The 15714-nt window shown below is 44.4% G+C and overlaps 1 protein-coding gene across 4 annotated transcripts in view; it reads right to left on the minus strand.

Moving 5' to 3' along the window:
- The window catches only part of smap1 (small ArfGAP 1), a 73652-nt gene that overhangs the window by 41046 nt on the left and 16892 nt on the right, over window positions 1-15714 (minus strand). The window contains exons 4-6 of one of the 4 annotated variants that reach the window (XM_030379538.1): window positions 13110-13185; window positions 3785-3850; window positions 2537-2614 (exon numbers count right to left, since the gene is read on the minus strand). In XM_030379538.1, the coding sequence (XP_030235398.1) occupies window positions 2537-2614; window positions 3785-3850; window positions 13110-13185 (220 nt within the window). The remainder of the gene's footprint in view (window positions 1-2536; window positions 2615-3784; window positions 3851-13109; window positions 13186-15714) is intronic. The other 3 variants (XM_030379540.1, XM_030379542.1, XM_030379541.1) reach the window with 3 other exon arrangements.

Genomic DNA, 15714 nt, shown 5'->3' on the forward strand with positions numbered 1-15714 from the left:
CAGTTGCATTTCCATCTGATGGACAGAAATGAGAATGAAATGAAAAGACCAGAGTTTGAATAATAAAACAAAGGCCGCCCAAAAAAGATGCAACGTGTTTAGTTTGTAAGCAGATTATGCTGCCCTCTGTGAAGCAATCAACCAAGCCAATATTTGGACACAACCCCATTCTCTGATAATGAAACATGATTTATTCTATCAGATGTCACACCACCATTGTTTTTGCTGCTAAAGCACTCCCTTGCCTAGCTCTGAATTAGGAGAAGAAAAAGAACACCTCGGAAAAAGCGAATTGATGTCAATGTGTTTTTGGATTTAAAAGCCTTAGATATTTCTACCTGAAGTGCTGGCCACCGGGGCATCTTGCCTTTATCTCGAATTTATAGCATAAAAACAACCATAATAGTCCTAATAGATAGCCACAAATACTCAACAACAACCAAAAACACCATTACGTGAACCCTTCAAAATAAATGCACAGCCCTCCTGGGAACTGAAGTAGAAAGTAGTAAATAGTGCTAAGAGCCGTTGCAGGGATGGAACACGCCACTTTTAGTACAGGAAGCACTACCGCCTTGCCAAAGGACCTCAAGAGCTTTCTACAAGTCCAATATAATAATGTCATCTGTCACAGTCAACATCACAGTCCTCACTATTCCCAGCAGAATTCAATTTCAATCAGCGACTTCTTCCCAAATAAAAACCCACAAGCCAATGACATGTATCTGTTCATTCCTATGAATATCATTGAGCAGAGTACACACAGGACTTAGCGCAGGGAGCCACCGAGAGACAATGATGAATGATTTCTATTATGGCTGATTACGAACCACCAGGCGGACAGATTTTAACGCGGGCACAGATAGGACAATCCATGGAAACGTGAGGAGAAAGACGGATTAATTAAATCACAATAAAAATAGAAAAAGGGTAGCATAAGAGAGGGGCGACCGACGAAAGACAAACAGGCACGCGATGAAGGCGAGGGGAAGCGGAAGCATCGATGTGAGGAAGGAGCCCATCACGGGGACGGAGGGGGGGTGATGACAGTGTACACATAGAATAAAGGATGGGGGTGCCGGGAGAGGAATAGTGTATATTTTTAGTTATGAAGGACTGTGGCCCATTGAGTGTATCAGGGGGATATGCAGCTCTCTCGATGGCAATAATTTTGCCAGTATTTCCACTCCCCACAGAGGTTCTGTGCTCACACCGGGAGAGGAATACACAATTTCCCCAGTGCTCCATGGGATACGGGATTATATTAATATACTAACCGTGACCCACAAAGCTCCCATGATGACTCCTTCTCAAACACTCACAGCCAGCACATAACCTTCACACTGCGCATTTACACAGCAACAGACGCTATGGCAATTCAAGTACACGCTCATTGAAGTACGCACACACACACACACACTAACCTGAATATACATTCAAAGCAAAACTCACGCACACAACCACACACTAACTTGAATTTACATTAGAAGCACCACACACACACAATAACCTTAATATACAAATAAAGCAACACACACACACACACACAGTAACCCAAATATACATTCAAAGCACCACACACACAGTAACCTGAATAGACATTCAAAGCAACATCAATTCAAATGACATAGGTATCCGTTTATAATAGCCTAGTGATGTGCATTAAAAAAAAGCAGTAAAGTTTCCTGTGTGTGTGTGCGTCTCAGTGGTTTGCCGTCTGGTAACCACTCAGGGGACCCCCACACAGGAGGGAACCTTTCTGAAGCAGTCCTCATGCTTCCAACGCCAACCCAATGCCTGGGAAGAGGCACGCTAAATGTCACCACGCTGTGCTAGCCTAATACCCGCCATCAATTCTCCTCTTACACCTCCTACTCTGTTCACCACAGAACAGACTCTGCCTCTACCTCTTCCACAAGCCACAGGATGGGTTGGAGGCGTTTAAAGCCAACTCAAGCCTAAATAGTACACTTATTCTATTCATTTGAAAGAAATATTAAAACCAATTAACAAAAATTCTAAATTATATTCTGTTCCTTTAAAACACAAAACTTGATGTGTCGACAAGTATATTCTAATGTCTGAAATTGCCTTCTTATATGCTGTGTTATATAAACAAACACACACAAAAGGTTGATGCTAATAAGGGTTATTCTGTCCCAGCCAGATGGTATCAATGAGGTGTACTTGATTAGCTTGATTACATTAACATTCTCTATAAAAAGCCTCGGCTCTTTGGTCTGACGAATCAGCGTTTGTGTTGACACCATGGTTGGATCCATCACTCTGTAACACTACAGCTGATTACAAATAAATACATTGAGGAAAAATGCAGATCGGTCTCAGTAGGAAGTATATAGGCAAATTATGCCTTAAAAATGATGAGAGCCCACAGCGATACTTGAGATTATGATCATAATTAAACAAACTATTTGAATTGACTGAATTTGCACTTGATAAACGCTGAAGAAAAGCAGTAGGAAGACGGTGGTGTGTTTCTCACAACAAGTCCGGGACCAGACTTTGCTGTTTGTACCTTTGAGCCGTTGGGCCTTTCGGCTCTATCACAGTCCTTATCCCGCCTCTTCTCCTCCCTCCTCTTCTCCTGCTCCCTCTATTGAGACCACACACACACACACACACACACACACACACACACACACACACACACACACACACACACACACACACACACACACACACACACACACACACACACACACACACGTTTTGATAACAATGGTTAGCCAAGGTATCTGATAAACACAAGTATTCAGTGACACACAAACAAACACACCAGACCATCAGCTCCAAACCCCAAACCAACGTGTCTGAATAAACAAGTGTACGTCTGCTTGTTCTTTGTCTTTGCTATTAGCCGTCCTGTCACCAGTGTAACAGCGCGCACACCCACACACACACAAACACACACACACTCACAGTGACATAATGGATGGCTGATACGTTGTACGAGGCTATGAGTAAATGTGTTTGGAAGGGAGAACAACAAGACGTGTGTACGGATTATTACCGAGTAGCGGTGTTAACGCGAGTCAATTCATACAGCATAAGAGCCCGCGCTGCACGTGCTGTATCGGTGCAGGCTTTAGCTAATGACTGCTGTCAACGCTGAAGGAAGGAAGAAAAATCCCCAGCATGGAAGCTAATGCCCACAAGGTAGTGATTATGGTAAATAAAATGACTCCTTTTGTGTCAACACTTCAAAAACACTGCAATTTTCTCCGGGACAGAATGTGCGCTGAATACCGTGCTGCCTGCACCGGAACCCATTGAACTTGGGGAACTTTGATAACGGGCATTGGTTTGAGGTGGTATTAGACGAATGAAAGGGGAAAAAAATAAACACCAAGCACATAACCATCGGTCCACCAATGACTAGATATATTCATGTTTTTCTGTCCGGTGGATACAGTAATCTGCAATTAGTTGTCAATGGACTTTTAAATTACAGATTCAGCTGGGTCAGGTGGCACACACACACACACACACACACACACACACACACACACACACACACACACACACACACACACACACACACACACACACACACACACACACACACACACACACACACACACACACTTTCTATTGAACTGGGAACTGTACCCCGCTAATGACCCTGAATTAAGAACAAATTCAGACTACAGATGCCCTTTGGTGGCGAGGCTACACCAGACCACGGCCTGACCGGGCAGGTGGCGGCGGCAGCCTGGCTGTTCATGGGCTGCTGAGAACGCTGGCAAGAGGGCAGCACACTCACCTCCTGTCTGTTCTTGTCAGTGCTCTGAGCGACGGTGGTGGGAGGTGACACCTCTGATGACTTCTGCTAGGAGAGGGAGAGAAATGGGAAAACTATTTTTATACATAGAGGCCTATACATGTATATGAATACATTTTCAAAGGGGATAACAAAGTACCAAGGAACCAGCAGCGAGAGAGAGAATTGACAGTACCCAAAGGGGTACAGGACACAAAATACCAAATTAGTACAATAGTAACAAATGATGCCAAATGCCAAGCAATAGTTAGATTCTGAACAAAAGGGAAGAGGGAAGAGAGTTCACCGTGAACAACGCTGGAGAAAAAGGATGGGAGCTTACGAAAAAAAAAGCAAAGAAACCCTCATAGATAGAGTGAGTAGGCTCGTGCCAGAGAGAGCGAACATAGTATTACTTCAAGTGGGGAAAAAAATGCAATCACCTCTATGCTTCAGAATTACAGCGGCATTAATGCCAGCAGGTTACACTGTGGCGTCCGCTGAATGGAGTCAGGGTGAGGTGAACAACACAAGCTCAGAGGGGTCGCAGACCTAAGTGGAGAGGAGGACCTCCATTAAGATAACATTGACCTGAGTGAGTAAGTGAGTGGAGGAGGGAGTGGGTGAGGGGAGGAGTGAGCGAGTGGGTGAGTGGAGGAGTGAGCGAGTGGGTGAGTGGAGGAGTGAGCGAGTGGGTGAGTGGAGGAGTGAGCGAGTGGGTGAGTGGAGGAGTGAGCGAGTGGGTGAGTGGAGGAGTGAGCGAGTGGAGGAGTGAGTGAGTGAGTGGAGGAGTGAGTGAGTGAGTGGAGGAGTGAGTGAGTGGAGGAGTGAGTGAGTGAGTGAGCTTGTGAGTGAAGGAATGAGTGAGTGAGTGAGTGAGCGTGTGAGTGAAGGAATGAGTGAGTGAGTGAGTGAGTGGAGGAGTGAGTGAGTGAGCGTGCAAGGAGGTCTGCTTGCCTTTCTCTCAACCTATTGGTCGATGAACAACAAAGTAAAATCCCCAGATGAAAAACAAGCGGGGATGAGAGGATGTTGGTTTTTGCAGGTGATATTGACAGGGTTACTGTACCTGCACTAATCTCTTGCTATATTAAAATAGAGAGGGGGAGTGCCGGAGTGCTTCGGGGGATGATCGTGTAAACGATTTGGGCGAGAAATGAGCCATCACAAGCCTCATCGGTGTGTGCATGCAAAAAATATCTCGTCAGGAAACACCACCTGAAAATTAAAGTCAATGTGTATCAAATACGAAGCCTACCGATTTAAACCTCAGCTAAACCTTTGACTGAGAACCTGTTTCACAGTAAGGCTCTTTCAAGCTATTTTTAGAAACCAGCCAGAGTAAGCACGATGTATCCATGAAAGTATCCAACCAAAAGAATACCACCCCTCCCTTCAGGTCTCCCTCCCCAGTCACTCCACCATCCCAAGCCTCAGCACCCTGCCAAGACACACTATTAGAGGCCTGGGACAGCAACCAGGTTTTTTTTGTTTTTTTATAGCTGTCGCGGTATATAGAATTCAAACATATTGGTAAAAAAAAATGCCAACACTAGCTTTAAGGATGCAATTTCAAGTTTGAGGAAAAGCACAAATCTAGATGAACAAGCGTCTCGCTTTATTTTGCTTCACTTTTGTTTTCGCCAATCATGTTCTTCATTGGCTTGGAGAGCCAGTGAACAGACTTTGTCCATGAAGTAAAAATGTATTTCGGTGGCCACAATTATACCCCCAAGGAATTCTGTGTTGCATGTGTGAAAGGGAGAGGGGCAGGTGTCTGAAACCCACACTGTTTCTCATGACTGGCTGAAGATATTTGCAGCCAACGCTCCAAATCTAATCAAACCAGGCTCAGACATTCCAAATTGCTAGACTCAAATCAGCTTTGATGTTATTGTCCGAGACAGAAACACATTCTAAAAACAATAATAACCTTGTCTGAATGAATGTGGCCATGCAAACATCAAGCCATAACCCAAGTTATAGTTTCGGTCACAAAATGCCTTCAAGTCATGTTCCAATTTAAATACAATACCAAATATTCCTCTTGTGCATATGCAACAGATAATAATTTCCAGCATCAATACACAAAAATAAACACATAATTGCTGAAATACCTCATGACATGCCTGAGGAAGAGGGTCAGGCAGACCCAGATACACTGAGCAGCCGGGACAGAAGGGGGGGGGGGGGTTAGAAGTGGGGGAATGAAAGGCGACGGCGTAACAAGCGACCGAATCAAAGGAACAGCCTAGTCACATGGGCACCTTTAAGAAGACAGCGTTTGGCACTTTTTTTTTGTCTTTACTTCCAAGAGGCCATTTATCGTGTTAATACATTTTCCTGCTCCCTTTGAGACTAGATTAGCCGTCCAAAAATGGTACCAAAGTAGAAAGGTTTGAATCTGACTATGTTAATGCTAATCTAAATGTTCTAGCTAGGGCACCCCTACACCCTGCTCCCCCCCCCTCCCCCAAACTTCCTCCTCGATCCAGGGGGAGCCAAACTGAACGCCACAGGCACTCATTAGCTGCAGACTTCTGAAGGCAACCAGAGGAAAAAAGTCTGACATCCACCTCCCTCCCACCCCCCCCACTCCCTCTTCCTCTTCTTAACTGCTGCACATCCTCCCCAAGCCCCCCCCCCCCCCCCCCCCCGGGGCCTGCCGCCCAGGACCATGAGCTCGAAGCCTTCTCCCAGGAAGGCAGCCCTGTTATTTATTTGTTTGTGGGCAGTTGTTATGTTTCTCCATCCCCCCCCTCCCCTCCGCCCTTCCTTCCCTCCGCTCCTTTCTCCTCTGTTAAGTCATCAAAAGACCGGCGCTCGCTGCCGTTCGCCCAGCGGTGGGTCGAGAGGGGCAAACAGAATCTAAACAAGCGTTGAAGCTGCTGAGCAAGGCCATCCTGGGCATTTATCCCTCGCCCCCCCCCCCCCCCCCCCAACATCAAAACCACTTCTTCTTTGATAGCTTTAAGTCGCCGCCAGAAGTGCCAAACAGCGAAAAACGCACGCCGATAGATCATCGCACGAGATAAAAGGCGGTAAGGGAGAGAGAAAGGGGGATTTAGCGAGACGGAGAGAGAGAAAGAGAGGGATGAGGGCGAGCAAGAGAGCGAGAGAGCAAGAGAGAGAAATGTGAACGTGAGAGAATATAAAATTAGGAAAAATTTATAAAATGGTAAAAAGATGAGTAGAATGGACAAATGCATACGGACTGGAGAAAAAACTAAGTCTGTAAGAGGGAGGACATGTAAAGGCCAGGGCTAAGTTGCCGTGGAGTGAGGTTTTAATCGGTTCAGAAGATTAAAATCTAGAATGTAGTGTTTTTCCTTACGTAAACCGTTCATACAAGCTTTCAGGATCACCTTCTGAGAAATTGATTATGAGTAGCTGCTATCAAAAAGGAATAGCGAGCCATATTCTTCTCTTTGTACTCCGTCTTGTTGCAAGCCCAAACACACAACCAAAAAAAAGCTTTCCTTTTCAACACAGGTTTGGAAGACAGCCATTAGAAGTACTCAAAACTGACATTTGGTATTGTCCAACTGCCAATTATTATGATAATGATTATGACCTTGTCGTGAGAGCAGCCGGATAGTGGCTAACATATAATCCAAACTTGTTCTTGTCTCGTTTTGTTCTAACTCGACATCCTTACCCCTTAATGACTGACTTGAAGGTCACCGTGGTCGCAAATGGCAGAGAAAATGTGAAAGGCATAGTTAATGCATCCGTCTTAGCACACAATTTGCTGAAAATAGTCTTTGTAGCTTGCCAAGTATCAAGAATGGCCCAAAACTTTTTTATCCTTGTTTTAACTTTTTGATCCAAATATAAAAGAAATTCAAACATCTCAAACGTGTGAACAGTGTCAGCTCCACAATAGCATTGTCTACTTCAGTGAGACTGAGATAATTAGGGCTGTAGTCAACCAAAGAACATCTCGGTAGACGGAAATCAACCAACTCTACCACCAATCGATTGGTCGATGGGGAAAATGTAATAATGAAGTTTGCAAGTTGCTCCTTAAAGGGGACCTATTAGGCTTTTTCGACTTTTATGACCTATAAATGGTGTTATAATGATTGAGTCATGTTTAACCATACACAAAAAACGATGTCGATTTTCGGGAAACTCTTCCTCTCATCTGGGCGCTTTCAGAATTCTCTGTCAACACTCGGTTTCGTCCTTCTCCGCCCCCTCGCCCCCCTCCTGCCAACCCAACTCCGTTGTGATTGGTTACCTACCTTGAAGCGCGCGCGCGGGCAGATTTGACCAGGCATATGGGGGCGCGGCAGCCACCTCAGACTGTCAGCAGGGAATACGTCGAAATGCATGTACGTCATTATTTGACACTTTAGTATGGTTAAACATGAGAAAAGTCCAAAAAGCATAATAGGTCCCCTTTAAATATCCCATGAGTGCGCGTTGGAGGAAGTCAATGGGTTTCAGATCCACACATGGTCCGAGTCCGACTTGGTTAAAGCAGAGCTTCAAAGTAAAGCGTGTTTAGATGATATGCCTACATACTTGTCTTTCCCTTGTGCCATTAGTTTGGAGCCGAGTAAATGTTGATTAAGTGTCGACTAGAATCCTGCCTTGAGTGATTCAAAGTTGTCAAAACAGGGGTGTTTTGACCTCCTTTCTTTATGTTATTTCTAACAATATAGCCCATTGCTGAAAATTAAAATACATCAGTCTGCATATGTCCCTCCAGTCCCAGAAATAATGGATTAAGAATTTCTTTCTCCTTATATAAGAAGCACCAGCGATCGTCTGACCAATAAGAATTGGTCAAAAAAGTGCATATCGACCAACCAATCGCTCAACCAACCAGAACTTGAGAACCCTACAAATGAGGCATTTTGCTTGTGCCGACACACACCCTGACACAAACACACAGTCCAGTATCTGGGTCATCCTGGAGACCACCAGGGTCAGCTGGAAGCAGGTCCAGGACCCCACACACAGAGTGTCTCTCTAGCCCTCTCCCTCTCTCCTCTGCCATTACAAAAATGCCTTGAAGTGATAATGAGTATTAAATCCTTTATTTGTATATCAAACCTATGGTTTCTGCATAGGTGGTGGAAACAGATCTTAGATCCCGGTCTGGCCACCGGGAACCCGATACAGAGAGGGGAGCGTTTGAGGGTCAAAGAGAATGAGATGCGTGCAGAAATCAACGTGGACAACAATGCCCACGTGTATGCGCCTGCATGAGACCATTGCGTACAGACACAGAAGGAACAAGGAGAAAAAGAGTGAAAGATACCGAAAGAGAATCGATACACAGACAAAGAGAACTTTGTGTGTTGAAAGTGTGTTTTTGGTTTCCAGCTGCTTGATTCATTGCAAGTCTAACAATCCACAGGTTGAGGCTAAATAACATGTGTTGAAGACACACTGGCGGCTCCAGCAGAGGCTTTATACACCCCCACAGACACACACACACACACACTCACACACACACAACCTTGTACACACATACACATTCCCACAGTCTCATTAACACACCAGCTTCTGAAGACAGATGGGTCAGCATTCACACGCCCACACGTTGCCCGGGACTTGGGCGAGAGCACTCACTGGTTCGCTGGAATGCAGGCACCAAACAAACATTCTCACTCGTCGAGAAGGAAGGTGCATTCGCACGTGCCAACACTCCATCACCATGAGATGGACAGCTCACCTTGCTCATCAACCCGGGAAGAGGACTTCTGCACACAAGTCTCATTTCCCCCCTGACAGGCAGGTGTCACTTTTATTAGCAACGCTCAATTTCCCTAATGTGTTCCTTAATGGCAATTTTGAGAGGCTATTATAGCTGAAAGAGGGATATATTGGGACGCAGGTGTGCATAGATTGACGGGCCATTAGGGTGATGTTTTTTTAAGATCCTTCAACAAGGTGTCCAACCCTGACCTGTTGCTTTATCTGGTAGTCGCATTAGAAATGAGCGTCTCCTAAAATGACTAAATAGTAAGATGGGAGCTAAGATTAATCGGAGATTGGCATTATTTCAATTATGCATATTTTAATCACTTAATCGTATCTGACACAAGTGAACCAAACTTTAGTTTAATTTTTTAGACAGATTTGGCAATATTATTTTTTAATTCAAAATACTGAAATAACTTTATTAGTGTCTGACAATGAAATGAGGATATTATTACCTCCACCAAGTGTTAATGTCGGTGAGTCTCTCCTTGTGGCCGTTATGGACATCTGCAAAAGATCAGCATGGATTTGCCCTAAACTGGTGGGTAGGCTGGTTGTTGGCCAATTAAGCGCAAACTGATAACTGATTAACTTTTCATGCCAATTGGCCAAAAGAGGGAGTGGCAGCGGGCAGATGAGCTTCTGAGAGGGACAGCTCATAAAGTTGAGCAAAGATTTATTTTAATTCATTTACATCACTTTATTAAATTGATTTTCATTAAAATTCATTTTTGCCCACCTTTGACAATTTCAAAAAGATAATCTGCAGCAGCCCCTGGTCTTGTGAAACCTCTCAATAACGTCTGAGATACTGCGTTTGTGATTTTCAAACATATTCAATATGGGCTACAATATACCATTAACCTCTGAAAATTGAACATTCATTACATATTATTACTATGTCCCCATGCATATCAACGGAAAACATAGATTCATAACTTCTGATTGGATACACTGATGTGAAGAATAATCATAAATGAATAATTTATGTACATTCTCGCTTTTTGCTGTCGGTGGAGTTGAAGACTTGACAAACGTTGCCTGGATGTTGTATTCACTCATGGGGCCTTTATTTGCTAGTTTGCTGATCACTAGACACAAGCCGCAGTGTCCACAGAGGACTGCAGCACACACTATACATGCCCCAGTGCTTGGTGTTGAAGGGAAATGACTGAATTGGGATTCGCTGTCGGAACACAACCAACCAATCGGAATCACCGGGTAACAAGCACAGCATACTTTTAAATCTAGAACGAGAAATAGAACTGCACGTAACATTAATTTGCAACTAAATGTAATCTAATTGCAGCATGATTAAGTGGCTTACATTATAAAACAGTCTCTATATAACACACACACGAGGGCATCCCCTGTTAATGGCTCATAAGGTTACCGTTGGTCTGCTGGTCATCAATCCCATGGTTAACCTTTTTTTCATTTAATGGATTCCTTCCCTATAGAATCATCTTCAACCAACCGAAGAGCAGTAATCCCAGCCTAAAAAACTGCTTAAACCAATCAACTACCTCTCTGGGTATGAGTTCCGCGATAAAATGAGCATTACATTTCTGTGTATTGCGGTGTGCATTACAGTACCCCTGAAGACCGATGACACATTTACCTCTAAATGAAGGGACACAGAGAGTGAGTGTATGCATGATTAAAAGTGAAGATCGTTAAGAGGACAGTAAATTGAACTGACATGAAGTGCCCAAAAAAAAGAATGCATGCTTTTGAGAACGTGGTTATTGCTGCAATGGTGGCCGGCTTCTCTGAGTATTATCAAGTACTGTTATCCCTGTGGCAAAGCCCTTCCGCTGAATGTTCCCCGAACCACCATGTTCTCCTCTCTCTCTTCCTTTGTTAATTAAGCCCCCTGCCCATGATAAGCGTGGGCGGCAGCGCCAGAGCTGGGCTGGATGTTGGAGACTGGCAGCGTAGGAGCCTGGCTGGGCTGATTCTGCACTGTTGGAAGATGATCACCAGGTATGGGGAACCTTGGACCTCAGCTCTGCTAAACATTGATCCTGAGAGCATCTCAGCGTCCCGCGCGAGGTAGCACTCCGATGTTTGTCACATAAATGTTGATTTGTAACAGCTAGAGCGGGCTCTTTTTTTAGCTTGTCATGGACATGACGCCTCACGTTCTTACCTTCCTACTGCCCTTTCAATGTTAGCACATACAGCTGCACAACAACCTTCGGCAGAGGAAAACAGTGTTGATTGGCCCAAACACCATCAGCACCGTCCAACCTAGACGAACCTCACCTTCGACCGGCAGATAAAGAACGCCGCTCGTCATGCTTTTCTCAGCCGAGAGCACCCTACTAGTGCAACTCCCTTTATTCCCACCTTTCTCAAAAGCAAATATCACACCTTCAAACCAGTCCTAAATTCTGCTGAAAGACTGCCAACACGTTTTGAGAAATGAGAGCACACTAGAATATATTTCCAACCTTTATTAAATCGCCTTTAAAGCACCAAGATGCACATAGCATATGTGTTGATCCCTTATGAGCCTGAAAAAAAGAGTGAGATCTGTGAGTCACTCTCCTAGTCTTCCCCAGGTCCACATTCACCACCAGAGGGGCGCGGGCATTTGCCGCAATTATGGAAAGAGGCGCTCCTACTGGAAATCAGATCAGCAGAACTTGTCAAACTAGAAAGACCGTTCTTCAGAGAGGCTCATCGGAAATCCTGAGCCGTTGTTTTTAATTAACGCTTTTTTGAGCATATCCGATATCAGCCTTATCATTCATTGACTTGGCTTTTATCCATCTCCTTGTTCGTTTAAATTAAATTAGTATTATTATTTTCTGTTTATAAAAACTAAACAAAAGCTTGTTTTTGCCTCCGCTGGGGCATGGATTATAAGTGTTTTACCACTGCGTACCATGGTTTCATAAACCTTATTAGACTTGATTTCACGAGGGTTTTCAATATAATTATTTGACAACTGTTACAAAGAGAAAACACTCAGACCGTTCAAAACAGGGAATTGAAAATGCAAATCAAATAACAAGTCGAACCGGGGAGTGCATCGGTGTAAAGGTGTGTTCCTGAATCCTCAGACGCCAGCCTTCCGAGTTGCACTTTAGAAGTAATTTCCAGTCTCTATAGCGTTCCTGTTCGTCTTTGTGATTGTGTCATGAAACAGAACCATGACAGAATCACTAGTCGTTGTTAATTGTTAGCTACATTAGCCTTTCTAGAAAACCAGCCCGAAAACAAACAACACAACTTTACATTGTATTGCACGCACAGCAAGACCGTGCAATGCATGAATTGGTGACCGGAATAAAGTAGCAATGTAATCAAGTGTGTAAGAGCATTTAAAATCAACATTAATATGAGCAAAGTGGTACAAATACAAAGAAAATAAATCTCTCCACGGGCACAGCGCCCGTGTTGAGAGCGTCATCACTGCTCTCGGCCTACTTTCAGAATTCCGAGAGATGATGACAAAAAGGGGGGCGTGCCTCCGAGAAATGCCGCAAGAAAGCTGGGAGATTTCCCGACTTCCGACTCGGAAGGTTGGCGTCGGAGGATTCAGGAACACACCATTAGCGCAGTGCGGTGTGGGGGGTGCGGCGTGTGAGAGGATACTCACCGGTGGCGTGGTGACCGCGTCCTTGTCGTAGTACTTCTTCCTCTCGTACTTGTCCCGGATGAAGACCTCCATGGCTCTGAGAGTGTTCAGGGGTTAGGGACCATGTCTCACGACTTGCTTACAAAACACAATCAGAAGCAACTGACCACTTTTCAGTCAATGTTCCAGCCTTTTCTTCCCTCACTGCTGAGCCAAGGACAGGAGCTCTGTGGCCCGTGAAGCGGGTTGGATCTTATGGTGTACTTGCTCATGGCTATTTGAAGGGGAAACAAGCCATTCGTTCCTAGCTAAATTCTGACAAAACTGAGCAGTACTGTATATTGATTTATTTTAGTTTTTTTGCCAGTGTGGTACCAAGGTGTAGCGAATAAACCAGACACCCGGTGTATATTGGAAAGACATTGCAATCTGCAGCACAAGAGACTGTAATGGAAGATACGGTTGCTTTGGGGTACAATTTACTTTCAAGAGACAGCTTGGTATCAGACACCAGATAGACTACCCTTATAACTCATCCGGTTACATCCTAACACTTTCCAACATCGATAAGCTTTCAGATCAATACAAATGAGAAAGGGGGGAAAAAACAACTGGGAGGATTGATAACCATTTTTCCGGCAGAACAAAAACCTGATGCCATGACTGAGAAATAAAATATAATGGCGTTAAGGCCATTTAAAAAACAAATATAATTCTGTAACTAAGCTTCTTAGTGAAAAAATAAATGCAACCAATAAGAGGAAGCTCTAACTGGAGTTTAACAAATCTCACATCCCTGATAACCAAGACTACAGTTAGGACAATAGTTGTCCTACCTTGACTTATGAGAATAAACAAAACTTGTCTTTTATAGGAGAGATTTCATTTCCTTGCAAAATAGAGTGTTTAATAACCACTGCATGAAGGCACATGCTGCCGTTAAAACACACGCAATACACATCAAAAAGCATCTTCATGCACTTAAAAGGAATGTCCTTAAAAATGAGTTCATGGACAGGAAATTACCTTGCCCTCATATGAAGATGCTCAAATCTTGCTAAAATCTTCCCCTTCTTTCTAACCATTAAGGACTCATCCACTCTACCATCAAGATCTAGGGGAGGATCCCAGAAAAATGAATCATACTAATATGGCTAATTCCTGTCTCTTAACTCCAATCGTCGGGCTCCAACATTGAATCTGGTCATGGCTTTCAAAGGATGTGAACAATGGCGACCACCCGCGCTGATCCGTCTCCCACGTAGGGCTGTGGAGATGATTTACCCTCAGGGTGGGCGGGTGGGCACATCTCTGGCGAGGGGTGCCTTTACATCGTCGTCATGACCAGATAGAGCACCGCACTCTGACACGTAGCAGAGAGAAGCACGGCCCCGGGATGCGTGTTCAACACGCCGGACGCGCGCAAGACGCAACGATTCACATGCTAATGGAAAACAAAGCCAGGGGAAAAAGAATACTCCCAGATCTTTATTCACAACGCGCACGCAGACCCATACAGCAGCCTGATATCCTTCTTAGAGGCTGAACCAAATACATCCCTCACACACACGCACGATTATTTTAGAGATTAAAGACAGCCGCACAAAACCGCAATCAACAAAAGACTCCCATTTTCAACATCGCTGCCCCATACCCTTTACACACACACACACAGTAATTCTGGATGCGTTATCTGCCTTTTCCAGACCCGCGGAGTCCAGAGTGATGACCACCCGCCCAGTTCCCAGAGTTAGGCCATTACAGCCGGGCTGGGGGCGTGGGGAGGGGGCCCCAAGCTCAGCCCTGCCGGAGGACATGATCGAAGCATATGCTGCTCATACAGCCACAGATGCTGCAGGCACTATAGCATAGACGCTGTTGCACAGCGCAAAAATAGAGAGCGACAACGCCATGCGCCCGACCATATGTCTTGCTTCTGTTCAAGGACAACATTCTAAGGAAACATAATGAGATATTTCCACTGTGCAAAATAGAGGGGAATGTGGTTTGATCAAAGAGGATTTGAATGGGTTGAAAAGAAATAAAAACTGACAACTGCAACTTCTGTATGTGTATCCCAGATGTGCATTAGCCGGTTACAGGCTCTGGGGGGGTGAAACATTATTGGTTAAAACGTGACTACGTCACTCTCATAATCTGTAGCGATGTTGATTAGATGGATATAAAATCCCTTTCTGGCATACCCAAGTCTTTATGAGGTGAATAATATGGCAGTGGAAATGAGCCAACGAATGGTAATAGGTCATTTGCATTTCATGCAGACTTCCGAGTGCATTTCGCTCCATTTGATTGTATTACTCTAGCAGGGAAGATCATTTTGTTTAAGCCATGAGGTCTTATCTATATAGACAGATTCATAGGCTGGACTCTTATTAAAGCTAGGGTAGGCAATTTATTTTAGAAGCATTTTTTTGTTTGTCGTTTTCCCGACAGCAATCAATAAATCAAATGCTCGGACAAAAAAAAGGAAAAGACTAGGACTGCCTACCCTAGCTTTAACTCATTGATAAGCCTCACTGTTTGACAGCAGGTGGTCCCCTCGCTGTCTAACGTCACCTGTGGTGGCGTTGATGGAGCATCACTGGAGCGTTTAGTCAATGAACCC

This window comes from Gadus morhua, chromosome 15 (assembly GCF_902167405.1).
Source record: "Gadus morhua chromosome 15, gadMor3.0, whole genome shotgun sequence".
Classification (NCBI taxonomy): Eukaryota; Metazoa; Chordata; class Actinopteri; order Gadiformes; family Gadidae; genus Gadus; species Gadus morhua.